The sequence below is a fragment of the Engystomops pustulosus genome, chromosome 5, assembly GCF_040894005.1.
Source record: "Engystomops pustulosus chromosome 5, aEngPut4.maternal, whole genome shotgun sequence".
Classification (NCBI taxonomy): domain Eukaryota; kingdom Metazoa; phylum Chordata; class Amphibia; order Anura; family Leptodactylidae; genus Engystomops; species Engystomops pustulosus.
The window spans coordinates 29,553,967-29,570,862 of NC_092415.1; the positions used below are offsets into that span (position 1 = coordinate 29,553,967).

The following is a 16,896-nucleotide window of genomic DNA, read 5'->3' on the forward strand; positions in this document are numbered from 1 at the left end:
TTTAAAATCTGAAGTAACAAAAGGCTTTTTCTCTGTCCTGCTCTGTATCAGTTTGCACTGTCCGCTTCTTACCCTTGCTCTATCCATAGAAAGCCAAGTGTCCAGGTCAGACAGACAGTATGCTCACCACACCATGATTGGGTGCCATTGACCTCTATAGGGGCCATGATTTGGCCACAAAATGAGTGGCAACGTCACTGGCCCTATTACAGCTGTGTGCATAGAGCCTTACTGACAAACAAGGTATCTGTTTGTTTTTAACTGATTTGTTACCCATAAAACCAATGGATACTTTGCTAGTGATCTATTAGATTAAATTACACTTGTTTCCAAAGCGCAGATGTGACGCCAAATGACGCCATCCTATTCTGCAGTTCTTTATAAATCAATCTAAATGTTTTTTTGCTTTTTTCCCCTTCTTGCATACAATATCAATAAGCCTATAGGTAACATATACTGCCAAACTAATCTGTATAACTTTGTGCTAATCAAGGGAAATGGCTCTTGCAGTTACTTGCACAGTCACGATCTAGTTACTGGGGTAACTCAATCTGTTTTTTGAAGACGTTGACACTTCACACCATTCTCTATGGTACAAGATGATAAACTGCTGTGCTGTAAATAATGCCTGTGGCCATAAAAGGGCTCCCATTACACTGTACATTTAACAAGAAGGAAGAGGGAATATTACTTATTGATGAACATGGGAGCATCAAGCATCAACTGTTATTTCATTTTGAGCTAATTGATGTTTGTGACCCAATATTGCACATGTTTCATGTGTAGGTAGCATCACTAGAACCACACTTTTTTTTTTTTTTTTTTTTGTAGCAGCAGGACCGTGAAATATGCATTTTATATTCTAGGATTGCAGTTGTATGATTTCACTGGTGTACGAGATCTCTTCATTGAACACAACATATCCCCCACACTGCATCTGCCACACAGTGCATTTAATCCAGCAACAGTCCTGGAATTGATTTTTTTTTTTTTTTTTTTCTTTTTTTTTTTTCTTTGCAGAGGTAGTGGGTGGAGACTCAGTCTTTGCCCTCAAGCTGAGGCCAGTTAGCTTGCCCACAGATCCCATGATGCTTTGTGTTTCCTGAAAGTAATTTAGCAGTAACTCCATTTAGTTTCCCACAAGTAAATCCACTGAACACTGCACATACAGGATGCATATGGTGACAGCCTGGCAGCTTCCATCACATGGAGGAGCAAGGGACATGTAATAAGTTGTAGAAATCATTAGTACATGAAGTCTAAGGGCAATATCTTATCTGCACACTGCTGATACTGTCAATGACAAGGTGGGGGAAGGGAGCAGCATGACGTACAGAGAATGTCCTTTTTAGGATTCCAGACTGGGATGGAGGGATTACTAGGGAACCGGGGAGATCTTGTACCTCACCATTCTATGCAGGATACATTTGTATCCAGTCTTGGAACACATCCAGCTCTGCTTCACACACAGAGAGCTCTGTCATGACCTCCTCTGTGAGCAGCAGCTTCTCCCCTCCCAGGAGTATATATACCATTTGTAGATTTGTTTATACTACAGACTCCAGGTCTTATCAGCACATGAATAGGAAGCCGCTAGTACAGCACTCAGATAATCTGAGGGCAATGGCAAAGAAACTGCTAAATTTAGGTAACAAAGATACTAGGCAAAGTTATTTTACATCCCAAGACCTAATGATTTGTGGAAAACACATTTTCTCTATAAATTCCACATCTGGCTTTGGCTTCAGCCACTGATATTGAATATTGTGAATGTGGCCTAAAGGTTTCTGAACTAGCAAATGTTGGTGCAAATCCTCATTCGCCTACACAACCTTCACATATTTTGCCTGATTTGTGTGGAGTTGTGCTGCTAATCGACATAGTGAGAGGACAGGGCATAAGCTGGATGCACATTTTCCATGGGATGCAACTACTGTGCATGCTCAACACTAACAGAATAAAATATATTAAAAAATCAAAAGTCACAAACCAGTGTTTTCTGTCTTTATCCTCCATTTAGGTAAAAAGCTTTGAATTCAGTGTTTTCATTTATCTCCTCCTTTTTGAAAGTGGTGAGGTGGGGAGATCTGTGCGTCAGGTTCATGATTGCCCCTGCCAGGAAAGCAATTGATGCCAGAAACCTATAGGAGTCCTTGTAAATAAGGGATTTGCAGGAAAAGGGGATCAAAGGGGGTGGCAGAGTTCAGCTGTTATGTTGCAATGCTTGGAGTCGACAGAAAATAATGGATGAGAATATATCTTTGAGACAAGCTGATCCCTCTCTTTTTCACTGCACTCCTAGATTGGAAATCAAAAACTGCATCTGAAAACCTGAACGTTTGAACGCAGCCTCAGGCTGTATTGAGGACACATTCTCTTACCGAATGAAATTGTATGCAATAATTAACACAATGTGCAATGTATAAATGTACACTAGAGTATCGTTCAGGCTGGATCGAGAGGGTTCATTAAATTTGTAAGAGCAACTCCAGCATGTAATTGTTTTGAATGAACTGGGCAAATCCAGGCAATCCTGTACTGTTTCATTGCTTCTCCTACTACATTTTCATATTTAAAGTGGACCTGTCAGAGCGATTTGGGACACTAAACCACCTACAGGTCCTTATTATCCGGTGGTTTAGTTCCTAAGCTGCTATTTACTAAATCCTCCTGTGGACACTATAAAAATAAAAAAACTAAGAAAAAACCACAGCTGAGCACATGCTTGTGTGAATAAGGCCATATAATGAAAAATAACAACTGGTTCAAATAATGACTTGTAGAATTATGTCTCATTACTACGGTGCCACACACAAAAAACATCTCATGATGGATAAAACCAGTGAGATGTCTTAAATGTTGAAAAGCATTTTGTTGCCATTGGTTACAGAAGAATTCTAAAGTATTGGAGGTGTAAGTGAGCCAAGGACATGGAACCGGCAGGTACAATTGTTCCACTGAAAACAATATGTAATGCACTCCATGACCTGTATGAACGTTCACCACAGAAAGCACGTTCAAACACACTTAGTTTTCTCAGTAACATTTGAAATACTGGGAGAATACAGCCTGCTCAGACGACACCAAAATTTGGAGACTATGCTGCACAGTGGCGTAACTAGGAGTGGCAGGGCCCCATAGCAGAATTCTGAATGGGGCCCCCTTCCCACTTCAAAATATGAATATTGCATATTACACTCATACACACATGCACATCACATATACATACAATTACAGTTCCAGATACAGAATATACACATCATAGATACATATACAGCATATATGCATTACATATGTTATATACATATTATGATGTACAATGTGTAGCATAATATGTATATAATATTGCACATCCTCCATTCTTTAGTATCAGGTTGGATGACGGGGCCCCTTGACATTATGGGCCCCATAGCAGCTGCTATGGTTGCTACCACTGTAGTTACGCTCATGACGCTGCATATCACCCCCCCAAAAAACACCAAACCACCAGTGAAATTTGTAGGTGGGAACATCATGGTATGAGACTTTATATTTCAGTAGACAGCACTCTTCATAAGACTAAGGATCAATGGATCAGAAATTCCTGATACAAATCTGCTGTCATCCTACCAAGATGATGAAGATAAGACAAGGGTGGACATTTCATCAAGACAATGATCCCAAACACAAAACTAAGGGAACTCTCAACTGGTTTTGTAGAAAAAAGATAAAGCTTCTACAATGGTCCAGCCAATAACTTGACCTGCAGCTAATACAAAATCTACAGAAGGAAGTAAAATTGAAGAGTTTATGGTCGGAGCTTAGAGAACATCTGAAGAATGTAAGGACTAACGGGCCAAAATCCCACTAGAGGTGTCTTAAATGTGTCGTTAGTTTCTTGAATACTCATGGCTCAGTATTACATATAACTTACAGTAATTACATTTTTTGCCAGGGTTATTACTAGTGATGAGCAGACCCGAGCACCCACCAGTAACACCCATGATCGGTGCTGGCAAAGGAACAGCATTTAAATGAACAGGTCCACTCATCTCTAGTTAATGACTGTGATTGGTGCTGGTTCCGGTCTGCTAAGCCCTAGTTATTACCAACATCTGGTGGGAATTTCACATCAATAATAACACTGCTACGAATATATGTATTTAGAAAATTCAATGTTTATTCCACTCACAGTTCATGAATCATATTACAATACAGGGGTGCATTCACAAGGCTGTCTAGGGGAATGTATATGCGGCGGCAATGAAGGCCCGGTGGCGGTACTGCGTGACACGTGTGGCACCGATCCGTGCTGTAAATGGACGTGCTCTATCTCTATAAATGGACGTGCGGCCATGTACCACTTTTCTCCAGGTATGCTGCCAGACTGTGTAAATGTACCTTAAGGCTGCATTGACACGAACATGTGATTTTTCCAGTCCTATATTTCCGTTCTGTATGAATCCATATATATGTGACGATTTTCATCCGTATGTGCACGTATGTCGCCGTATCCGTAGAAAATACAGTGGGCTGTCAAATAATGGATGACTGACTATTGGCTGGCTGACCGAATGCACCTCCCACTGGTTCTGGATACTGCACGTATATACGGCAGCATACAGTGCACAATCGTACGCAGCACATATTTGGCCCCTATTTGATACATTCCCATTGACTCCAATGGGTCGTAACGGAAATACGGTGGATAATAGGACATGCTCTATGTTTTTATGCGGCTCGCTTACGGTACGGAACAGTGGGGCATATGGCCATGTAAATGGATGGCTGTATTGCCCATTGAAATGAATGGGGCCGTGTGCTGGTTTCATACGTTCATGTGAATGTAGCTTAACACATTTCGTTCTATACTGTTTAATACTTATAGTGCTAAAGAGAAAGTTATGGATCAGAAATGATGTCTCTAGACAAGAACTAATATGTATTCTATTGCTTTTAATTCGCTGACTGCAATTGTCAAGAAGATAGACAAGTTGTTGGCACGATACCGTTCCTTGCCCCATAATGTCATACCCAGTAAGCGTTGTCACACAGGGCAAACACAATGCGTAAACCTGCTGAGAGTGAGCAATGTCTTCTGTGGGAGGAGAAGAGCTTTCACCATTCATTACAATGGAACTCCATAGCAACGTGCAGTCACACACACACCCAGAAGAGAGCGAGCACCCGCACTGCACGCCACCAGCTGTTCTGCCTGGAGTTATATGCTTCTCCTACCAATCATAGGTGCACTCACCTGTCAGGACCCTCGCTATGCACACAGAGCCGTCACTCAAGTCTCCTGAGGACTGAACACTGCCACTCACCATGGGGCACAAGAGGCTGGGAACTGGTAGGAGAGATGGGTCTAGTATCAGTCTGGGTCTTCTAAAGGTTCCTAAACTCAATATAAATCTGACATCTAGTCTTATAATAAGCATTATGTACTGAGTAATGACAACAACTACGTAACAAATTACTCCCTGTAAATGGTCCATTGTCCTGGGCTTGGCTTTGATGATACTGTACTGATAAATCACAGATACATTTGTATCATATTATGTTGTGTTACATTTTCTACAATGATTGGGCTCTGTCTACATTGATTTCACTAATGTAATTTATGCGCAGAGAATTTTGGTTCTCTCATTATTCAGATTTAATAAAACTATATTTTGGCAGTATGATTTAGTACTGTTTTACATAGGACTGTGGTTAAACTATGTTTCCTGTAGGTACAATTGAATCCTTCACATCCCATATAAAGATGGCAGGGAAAAAGCCTCTCTGCTTTCCTCTGACCGGATTTTGCCATAAAAGATACTGCTCTCTTATAGAGATATGGCTTATGTGAATGATACCTTTGAGATTATATATCAAACCTTTCTCTACTATACAACCTACAATCTTAGACTCCAAAACCCGGACTAAATCATTATCGATTGAAAAGTGTAGGTAAAAATGTAGGTGACAATGCTTTGTAGTACTTCAAAAACCAAAACGATAAAACAGAAAATACAGCAATACTCAATATTACTACAGGTCCAGGGAGTTTTTCTTGGTTCTTAAATGGAAACTGATACCATATTTTAGCCTATTAAACTACCAGGTATGGGTCTGAATCTGGAACGTCCTTTCTAAAATTCTGTATTTTATGTAAAATTTTGGCTATTAAAAGAAAAAAAAAAGCAGAAAAATTCTCTGAGATGAGTCAAGTTTGGAGGCTGCAAGTTTTGAGTCAGTTTTGATCAGATGTGGGCGTTTAAGTTTTTCATGGAGCCATATGAGAAATTGGAATGGTTTTAGAGGGCCTAACTCATATACTTACCTCAGTTCTACCCAATTCCTATAGACTGTATTCAGTATATAACATATCCCTCCATAAAAAAAATGTAAATAAAACATTATGTTGATTCAATCAAATATGGAGGACCTAAATGCATCGTTATTTAATGATGGGGAGGGGAACTCAACTTTTTAATGAGGTCAGACGGGATTGTCAGAGATTGTTAGAGGGGCCGGATGTGGTTCTGTAGTACCAAGAAGCAATTGGTGTCATTGTAAATCCATCATTGGAAACGTGAGCTGCAGATAAAATCCAATTCCCTCCTTTTTAACTGTCTGTATCTCTAGTTGTGTAGATCATAAAACCACAAGCCTGATCTGAAGGTGCGATCATAACACCAGCAGCATGTTTCCAAGTGCTATAGAACTGAAGATAAAGTGATACTCTTTGCAGTCTCTAGACTTGACTCATCTCAGACAAAATACGACTCTTCTCTGCTCAATTTCATATGACTTTGGAGAATATTTCTTTATAGGTCAACTTGTAAGATTTCACTACAAGAGGAAATTCTAGAAGTGACAATTCATACCCTACCTGAGGGAGAAAGTTCTTTAAAAAAAAACAGTGATAAAAAGTTCTACATTATTGTCCTGTCATATAGTATAGATCAATCCAGAGACAGCTTTCATAGCCCGGGACCTCAGTTGGTGTCAGATTCTTGTTGGCCCTGGACCCAGTTAGACCTGCAGCCTACAAGAAACTGCAGTAGGATACCCGGAACAGGTTGGCACAATGAAGATACAGTTGTAGTTGGTATTATCTACAAATATGTGGGTCCTGGACCAAAATCTCTGGGGCACATTCCCAGTGCTTGAGATGCTACTATGGGTGACTCATGCAGTGCTGATAAAATGTGCAGCACAGTGTATGGGCTCTTTCACATTGGCGCTGGTGCTCAGTTACAGTTGCGCATCTGTTCCGTCGTGTCTCCGTTTTTCTTCAGTTTATCTCTGTGATGCATCTGTTTTGTCTCCGTTGTATCTCTGTGTCCGCAAAAAAAAACCCTGAAGGTTTAAAATTGCTTTGAAAACATCATACCTGGTGAAAAAAAACCAGATGTTGCATTAGTTTTTTCTGCAGACCCATCGACTTCTATTGTGATCCGCATCCATGAAAAAAATAGGACAGGTTTCATTATTTTTTTCATGGGCAACGGATCAGTGAAAATACAAGCCCATGTGAAGACACCCATAGAAATCAATGGCTTTGTGAGGCATCCATGGAAATCACGGAACCGCGGACCTTAAAAACAACGCCAGATTACGTATATTTTAACCTTTTATTGGTAGAAACACAGGAAAATGTATCAGCTACTTCTGTATTTGACCAGGAAAACTGAAATTGTGATTCCAACCTTAATATTTTACTAAGTATCATAAATGTATAAATCGTCCACATCTAATCAAATGTCTCGTTTTTCTATTATCAGGCCCGCCCATAATAACGGAAGATGTTTTTGTAAGTAAATAAAGATTGTGATTTAAAAAAAAAAAAAAAAGTGATAGTTTTTGGACAGTCAGACCAATGTCAGTCAAATTGTACCCTATTTTTCCAGTCCAACATGTTAGAATCTGCAATGGTTATTCCGGTTTTTATACAAAGGAACATAGTTTCATCATATGACAATATGAATCTGCAAGTCCTTTCCTCATTGGAAACCATGAAATTGTGATGGACCTACCATCAGAAAAGAAAAACCCCAATGCTAGATAAAAACTGCCTTCAATGTAGGAATGCTGAAGTGAGGACAAGTTTATAAGGCTGTATTCACATTACATTTTTTTCAGTGCATTGTAAGGACATCTCTGGAGGATTCACACCCGGCACTTACAACAGAGGGCTGCAACATTTCCCATGGTGTGCTCATACAGTGGGATACGTTGTCCTGTACTTCCCCTCGGATGTTCAAAATATTTTACCCTTTAACTATCCTTATTTGGAGAGTCACGTCACTGTGGACGTATGCTCAACAAAAGTCGGGGATGGATGCAATACTTTGCATCTGTCCCCGATCACCTCCATTGGCCTCCGCTGGATGTATACATCGCTTAGCAAGATGGAGGAGGATGGAAAAACGTAAATGCTCTGTCTTACCATCCTGTTTCTACCACATCATACTACATATACTTTAGATAAGGAGGCATAAAGGAAGCCCCCGCCTGCCAGTACTCGTATATGTCTATGGGAACGCTCAGTGTATACACCTGTGGCTTTCCTGGCATATACCAAAGACATGAAAAATAAATTTAGCCTTAGGGTGATGCCACTCATCCTGGTCCGTTTTTAAGCATGCATTTTCAGTCCGTTTAAATACGCATGCATTTTAAAAACGCATCCGTTTTTAAAAACGCATCCGTTTTTGTCCGGTTTTCCCAATTATCTTAATAGATAAACAGGTTGTAAGCAGCCAAATGCATGGTAAACGGTCCAAACGGATGCTTTTTTAAACGGACTGAAACGCATGCTTAAAAACTGACCAAAAACGCCATGTGTGGCATCACCCTCTCCTATAAGGTGTTGGAGGGTGTATGTTGCCAGGTAGTGTTTACCATGTCTCATTACTGAATACATAGGGATCATATACTTCTCCAATTACTGCTGATTAATGGAAGCCATGAGAAATAGTCTATGTATATTGCCATTGTATACCTGACAGCTGTAATGGTATTTTCTGTTGACGCTACTATAATCCGTACACTCTCCTATAATTAGTGCAATTTCATGGAATAACTTCTGGTCTAGTAAACACATTAAGTTACTAGATTTCCCTAGATACTGATCTGAGAGTCTAGCAGTGAAAAAAACAAACCCCTTAGTGTTGTGGAGAAACGCCATTGTAAACCAAGCACATTGTACTGCTAAAATTATATTGTTGTCAATATTATATACAGTCGGTCCCCTACTTAAGGACACCCGACTTACAGACAACCCATAGTTACAGACAGGCCCCTGTGACCTCTGATGAAGCTCTCTGAATGCTTTACTATAGTCCCAGACTGCAATGATCAGCTGTAATGTGTCTGTCATGAAGCTTTATTGATAATCCTTGTTTCCATTACAGCAAAAAATGTTTAAACTCCAATTGTCACCGGGGCCAAATTTTTTTTGTCTGGATCTACAATTATAAAATATACAGTTTCGACTTACATACAAATTCAACTTAAGAACAAACCTCCGGACCCTATCTTGTACGTAACTCGGGGACTGCCTGTATAGACATTCTGAGAGCTATACATTTTTTTCCTAATTGCACCAAAAGAGTATTATTAAGGCTTGTTTTTTGCCGGATCAAATACTATTTTAACTAGTACTAATTGCACCTTTTGAACACTTTTTATAACATATATTTTGCTAGTTTTTATTTATTTATTTTTTTCATGCCCCTCACAGTATGGGTATAAAATCATATTAGGAGACTCGTGAAATATTTTATTGGAAAGAACAAACAAGGAAACTGTGGAGCTTTGGTCAGAGTAACTTTTTTATGCTTTAATTGTGGGACTTGTGTGGATCGGTCCTAGGCTGTGGTTAGCTCCTCAGGGGAGAAGTGTTCAACAAGTAGATAAAAACTTCTTATTATGAGACACAGCACTACCCATTTTGTGATTTTGTAATTTTTTTATTATTTATTTTTTTTCATAATTGATTATGGAGAAAAGGACAATTATTTGGGGGCTTTTATTTTTTTTGTTATTCTTTAATATTTGTAAAACTTATTTTTATGTCCCACTACTTTTGTATTGCATTGTATTATATGTGTCAGTTATACACAGGCACACAGCCTATTAGACACAGCCTTTGGGTGGACCCAATAGGTTTTCATAGTTGGCAGATGCTATGTTCTGGCCTCTGGGACTCATGGCAACCCCACATCACCCTGTGATAGCATTGCAGGGGTCATTGGAGTGAACCCCCTTCCCTCTGACTAACTCCTTAGCTGTCATGATCACCCAATGGTAACCAAAGGTGCTGCCAATATCACAGAGAAGACCAGAAAAATGCAGTATATTTAATATATATATACTGCATTTTTCTGGTCTTTCGTTACCATTGGGTGATCATGACAGCTAAGGAGTATGTGTATATATATATATATATATATATATATATATGTATATATATATATATATATATATATACGGTATATATATATACGGTATATATATATATATATATATATGTATATATATATATATATATATATATATTCATAAAATACCGGTACATGTATATATTAAATATTAATAATCACGGCAATACAACCAAGCTGATCTTCATTCATACACGATGGCTTGGTCAGGTGACATATACATGGTAACAAACAATGGGTTTCAGAGCAGATAAAGCTATATCTGCTGTCATACTTGTCCCTGTTAGTGTTTGCTATAGTCAGTAGTTAATATGTCGAACTTCTGTGCTTTGTATTTCATCACATGCGGTTTGTTGTATTTGCATAGGAGGATTTCCTAGTAACAGATGACTTGCTTGTAGACTACTTCAATGAATTCTTAAGTCTACCAGTAAGTATATATTGTTCATTATCCCATTATTGCTCAATCATCTGCACCTATTTATTTTTTACTCTATAACCTGTTCATAATCCATTATGCTATGTGATTGTTTCTATTATACTGTATAATAATATGCTGCAGGAATTCAGATTTTTTTTGTGGTTATGCTTAAGACTTGTCAGCAGACACAATTACTTTCTCACCTCTGTAATCCGTCACGTCTCTGATATGTCTATATTAATAAATACATTCATTATCAGTGAAATAATTATTCTGGAGAATATTTTCTTAAAACTTGGTGTTGTGTATGACCTCTGGGAAAATTGACGACTGGGCATTGCCACTGTAGGTAATCACACATTGCTTTCCATCTGACATGGAGTCACTGAGGAGCTAAGTTTGGTATCAACCAAAGATACAGTTGTACGGGAATAAATCACAGGTATCGTTGGGGAGAAAGATAAATAAAATATAACTTTTAATGAATGTACTTTAAAAAGTTCCTCCAACATGTGCGACAGTGTGTACAGGAATCGTGATAACGTACCACACTGTCACAAGTGATAAATAAAAAAGACTTTTCCAGCTCAGAGAGCGCACCCTGTATGTATTGTTAGCAGGTGTAGGTTAGCTCAATGGCCAGTAGGCAGGTAAATCTAGAACGTATAAAGATATAACCGTTGCCCCGTCGTCTATTCTGTGTGCAATAAGGCAACTACGGGGATTATTTCCTGCTCTTAGAAAGTCCTGATGTGCTACAATATCTATTGTCCTAGCTTCTCATCTCTCCACCTCTACGCGTTTCGCCCCTGATGGTGGGGCTCGTCAGGAGAACCGTAGGGGATGGTAGCCACTATCACACGCTGGCGCCCACCATCAGGACGCCAGCGTTTTCTTCTTTTTTATGTTCTGTCCTGAATGAATGTAGAATACAATCCTTCATTCCACGTAATCTCATCCCCTACGGTTCTCCTGACGAGCCCCACCATCAGGGGCGAAACGCGTAGAGGTGGAGAGATGAGAAGCTAGGACAATAGATATTGTAGCACATCAGGACTTTCTAAGAGCAGGAAATAATCCCCGTAGTTGCCTTATTGCACACAGAATAGACGACGGGGCAACGGTTATATCTTTATACGTTCTAGATTTACCTGCCTACTGGCCATTGAGCTAACCTACACCTGCTAACAATACATACAGGGTGCGCTCTCTGAGCTGGAAAAGTCTTTTTTATTTATCACTTGTGACAGTGTGGTACGTTATCACGATTCCTGTACACACTGTCGCACATGTTGGAGGAACTTTTTAAAGTACATTCATTAAAAGTTATATTTTATTTATCTTTCTCCCCAACGATACCTGTGATTTATTTCCATCTGACATGGTGGTAAAGTGGAACTGAAATAGTAAAAAGAACAGAATTTTATAAAGGAAATCTAGAATCACATTCATGCATAAACCAGGGACACTTACTCATAGATCCAGGCACCATGGTAATCTTCTTATATTTGTTATCCATGTTCTCTTTCCTTCTAAAATCAACTTTAAAAATTATGCTAATAAACCAGAAGGGCTCTGGGGGAGTTACCAGAGCCCCTCTATGCTGTAGCTTCTCAGGTTGTTACTCTGAGCACTTCATCTCTCCCACTTTGCGAAGTTACATCAGGCAGAGGGAGGTGGAAGGTGCTGATGGAGAAGGGGGGAGAGGCAGTAACAGCCCATAAAGCAAGGGCTATGATAACACCCAACAGGACCCCTTCAAGCTCATTAGCAGGGGCGTAACCTGAGGGGGTGCAGAGAGTGCGATCGCAACCGGGCCCAGGAGGCTTAGGGGCCCCTAAGGTGTCAGTTTCCAATATGAGAAGACTAGTAATGTAAAACATACATTATAGTCGGGAGGCCTGGCACAGACTTTGCACTAGGGCCCTTCAGCTTCAAGTTACGCCCCTGCTCATTAGCATAAAAGTTAAAAGTTGATTTTAGAAAGAAGGAGGCCATGGATAACAAATATAAGAAGATTACCACAGTCACGTTCCTGGATCTATGAGTAAGTGTCCCGGCTTATCATGATGGATTTTAATGATAAATTTCCTTTAATGTTAATGTGTCACTTTCCTTGCAGACATTCGCTGAAGCCATCAAGTTCAACAAAATCTATGGAGTTTTTGAAGTGATAAGTAATGTACCCGATGACTTGGAACAGCGAATCAAAAAGGCTTTACATGATCACCAATCACCAGACCCCATCTATAACGCAGCTAGAAATGTCACTGGGAGGAGCTTCAAAAAAACCTCCATTACTGATGTCAGAATTGACAACAATTACAGTGTTATGGTAAGTAATGTGCATTGTGTTACCTTTATGTGTTTTAGGTTTATAGAATACCACCTTGATACTTTGTATGCAGTATATTATTGATTGTTTTAATGCAAATACCGTATTTTTCGGACTATTAGGCTACATTCACACACATGTATGGGGGACGTATATACGGTCGACGTATATACGGCCAATATACGTCTCCCATACACTTCTATGGGCTCATGGCATGGTACGGGAGCGGTACGGTCCTATCTTTTCCCGTATTACGGCGCCGTGCCCCATATATTTCTATGGAGAGGGGTGGGGTGAGCGGCGCTCACCTCCTCCTCCTCTCCCCGTGCTGCCGTGTGCCCGCTGTGCTACGGTGCGGCAGGCACACGGCAGTGTGCATGTAGCCTAAGGCGCACAAAAAATCCTTTGATTTTCTCAGAAATCAAAGATGCGCCTTATAGTCCAGTGCCCTTTATATATAAACCGTACTTACAGACAACAGCTGCCTTGAACTGTGCATGGGTCTGCCTCCTGCTGGTCATTCATCCTTATAATCAGGTGCACCTTATAATCCGGTGCGCCTTATATATGAACCTAGACGTTTTAGCAGGCATTTATTGATGGTGTGCCTTATAATTTGGTGTGCATTATAGTTCGAAAAATACGGTATTTGAAAATATAGCATGCTGAAATCCACAAGAAAACAAAACAAAATAAATATATTGTTAATTTTGCTATTTTTAAGTGCTTGAATCGGGAACAAGGGGTGGAATGGATTAAGAAGGAAAGACTCCCAGCGTTTCTGAAGAGTGATTGTTATTTTGAATACAGGTACAGTCAATACATTCAATCAGTGTGATAAAAATCAAGTATATTTTGCTCTGCTGTGAAAGGTCAAATATTGCTACTGCGTCTCTAGTAGCAAAGTATATATTAGCTACAATAAAAAGCAATCAAATCCTTCTTTAATATGTGTTTTCCATTAAAGTATATCTCCAACAAGAAGCAGCAGCAGCCTCTGTGTGTGTCTGTCTTTTTCCCTGCATCCCATTCCTTCTCCCCCTCCCTCTACAATCCCCAGACATCTACTGACAGCAGCTGTAATCTGACCTCTCAGTAAATTGAAAATCTGTCTTAAAATCTTACAATGTGTCATTCCAAATGGTGAAATATTTCTGTGGGCATTCAGGAATAAGAAGACCCTGGTCGTGAAAGGGTTAATTAATAAATAAAATAGGTCTCTGGCTGTACTTTGATTATAAAGATAAATCTCTGCCACTATAGAGTGAGGCAATAAAGCACTTGCTTGCTGACGGAAGCAGAGCCTCCCCCTCCCATCTCCATAGACTTCTGTGTGAGCTGCTAAATATGGATAGGCTGATGTGAGGGTAACTGCAGGGAAAGAAATGGTTTTCTCTAAATAGAATATATTAAAGAGGGTTGGGTGAGACATGATCTGCTTAGTGTAACAGCCTGTGGATCTGCTAATATCCAGAGGTCCGTTTGTAACTAGGGGTCATCTGTAAGTCGGGTGTTCTTAAGTAGGGGACCGCCTGTAAAATGGTACTGCAGATAGATTTGCTGAAAATGAAGTTGGACAACGTTTGCCAATAAATCAGGTCAAGATCCTGAAATAAAGGTTATGTTTTTGTAGTCTGATGGACACTAACCATTGATAACAATGTAATCCATTCGTATGACTATAATGCCTGTACTGTTCTTGATACCACAGTGTCTAGAAGTGGCTAACACATAATAGACTTTATACCATACTTCATGGTTAGAAACCAAATGTATCCAAGGTTACCAAAAACATCTCATTGTCTTACTGATATATAAAGTTTTAGTGCAGCCAAGGGAGTAATAAAACAGGGGAAGAGAACGTTTTAGAAGGATCAGGGCTATGAGAAAGCTCTGTGCATCTAATTATATGGAAACTTACTTACTAAGTTGGTAGTTTTACAAACAATTTAGGTCTTGGACCGAGAAGTTTATTTACAATCAGTGCAGCACTGAGCGGGACATTGGACATGCAATCATTCTGTGGGTATCTCCAGTCAACATCTAAGTAATAGCTTTAGGTAAAATTGGATGAATATTGTAAATTATTATTTGTAAGTTTATTGTTTGTTGGGCAAACTCTTTTTTCTCAGAATGTAATGACTACTCATTAAGAAAACAACTGTGAACGGACGGTTCTGATAAAGTAAATCTACCATCAAAATCCATCATGATAAACCAGGGACACTTACTTATAGAGCTAGGCCCTGTGACTGCGATAATCTTCTCATATTTGTTATCCATGGCCTCTTGCTTTCTAAAATCAACTTTTAAAATGATGCTAATGAGCTGTTAGGGTGGTGGCACAGGTTAGCGTTTTGAACCTGTTTTTAGTCAGCTTTTAAGCAGTCCGTTAAATAATACATGCGTTTTTTGAAAGTGCGTCAGTTTTTTACCGTTTTTGACAGGGTTTTTTTCAATTATCAATTAAGATAATTGAGAAAAACTGTCAAAAACGGATTTGTTTTAAAAAAACGTATGCATTTTTTAACGGACTGCTTAAAAACGGGTTCAAAACGCTACGCGTGCCACCGCCCTTAGGCCGCGGTCACAGGTACCGCTAGGCATCCGTTCATAACGCGGAAATGCATGTGATTGATAAGGCGATCGCATGCGTTTCTCTGGAAACACATGTGCGTTCGGGCCAAGGACCGCCCCCTGTGCACTAGCGTTGCATTATGAACGGACGCCTAGCGGTACGTGTGACTGCGGCCTTACACTGTGCAGGAGCACTTTCCCCCTCCTACTGTGTGAGATTACAGCAGGCAGAGGGGGAGAGGTGCAGAGGAAGCAAGGGGGGGAGGGTGAGACAGTGTAATAGCCATTGAAGTTGCAGCATAGAGGGGCTCTGGTACAAATAAGTATGAAAAATCTATAGGCATCAGAATATGGTAATGTGGCAAAAAAAATGTTTTTCAAACTATTAACATTTTTTTATGTAATAAAATATATATAGATAGATTTTTTTTTGGCACCAAATTTACCAAATGTGGAATGTTCTTCCAGCATTCCACTACATTGCATGGAATCTTAAACGGTACCAACGGGAAGTTCAAATTGCTAAGCAAAAGAAAAATGCTTAGTAAAAGAAAAATGGCTTTTGGAAAGAGGAGAGCAAAAACTGAAATGCTAAATCTGATCAGGGCATCAGCAGCAAAAGAATAACATCAGTCATTACAAGTTATCTAATTAGATTATCAAATCTGAGGGCTTTACTTTCCCATTGGGGTGTGTTCACATGTTGCAGTTATAACTGCATGGTAATAAGCTTTGATGTGGTGTGTGGCTGCGTGTACACATGGCCTTTACATTGATTTTTGAAACGATAGACAACATTTGAGGAGAACAGATTTGCCTAATTATATTGCTGTTTACATTTGCGTGTACAAAGTGTAATGCTAACACATATATTAACAGTGTGTGTTTTGTACCCAAAACTGAACTGACTGTTAACAGGATGCAAACACAGTAACAGTAACCCCTTCTTGCACTGGGACGTGCTATTACATACAGCTTTTGGTACTGGCTCAAAAGCGGAGCCGGCACCAGAGTTAGTGGGTGTCAGCTGTATATCACAGCCGCTCTAACACCCAGGATTGGAGCCGTCTCTGATCGCAAGTGTTAACACCTTACAAGCCGCGGTCAGGGTCTTCCCCCTAGGGATCAGACCCCCCGTGCCGCTTACC

At 39.8% G+C, this 16,896-nt stretch overlaps 1 protein-coding gene across 1 annotated transcript in view; it reads left to right on the forward strand.

The window, feature by feature from the left end:
• The first annotated feature begins 5,127 nt into the window (after nucleotides 1–5,127).
• The window catches only part of RGS22 (regulator of G protein signaling 22), a 61,894-nt gene continuing 50,125 nt past the window's right edge, over nucleotides 5,128–16,896 (forward strand). The window contains exons 1-5 of the mRNA XM_072151496.1: nucleotides 5,128–5,332; nucleotides 7,755–7,783; nucleotides 10,783–10,845; nucleotides 12,959–13,171; nucleotides 13,896–13,981. Of these exons, the coding sequence (XP_072007597.1) occupies nucleotides 5,308–5,332; nucleotides 7,755–7,783; nucleotides 10,783–10,845; nucleotides 12,959–13,171; nucleotides 13,896–13,981 (416 nt within the window). The 5' untranslated portion in view covers nucleotides 5,128–5,307. The remainder of the gene's footprint in view (nucleotides 5,333–7,754; nucleotides 7,784–10,782; nucleotides 10,846–12,958; nucleotides 13,172–13,895; nucleotides 13,982–16,896) is intronic.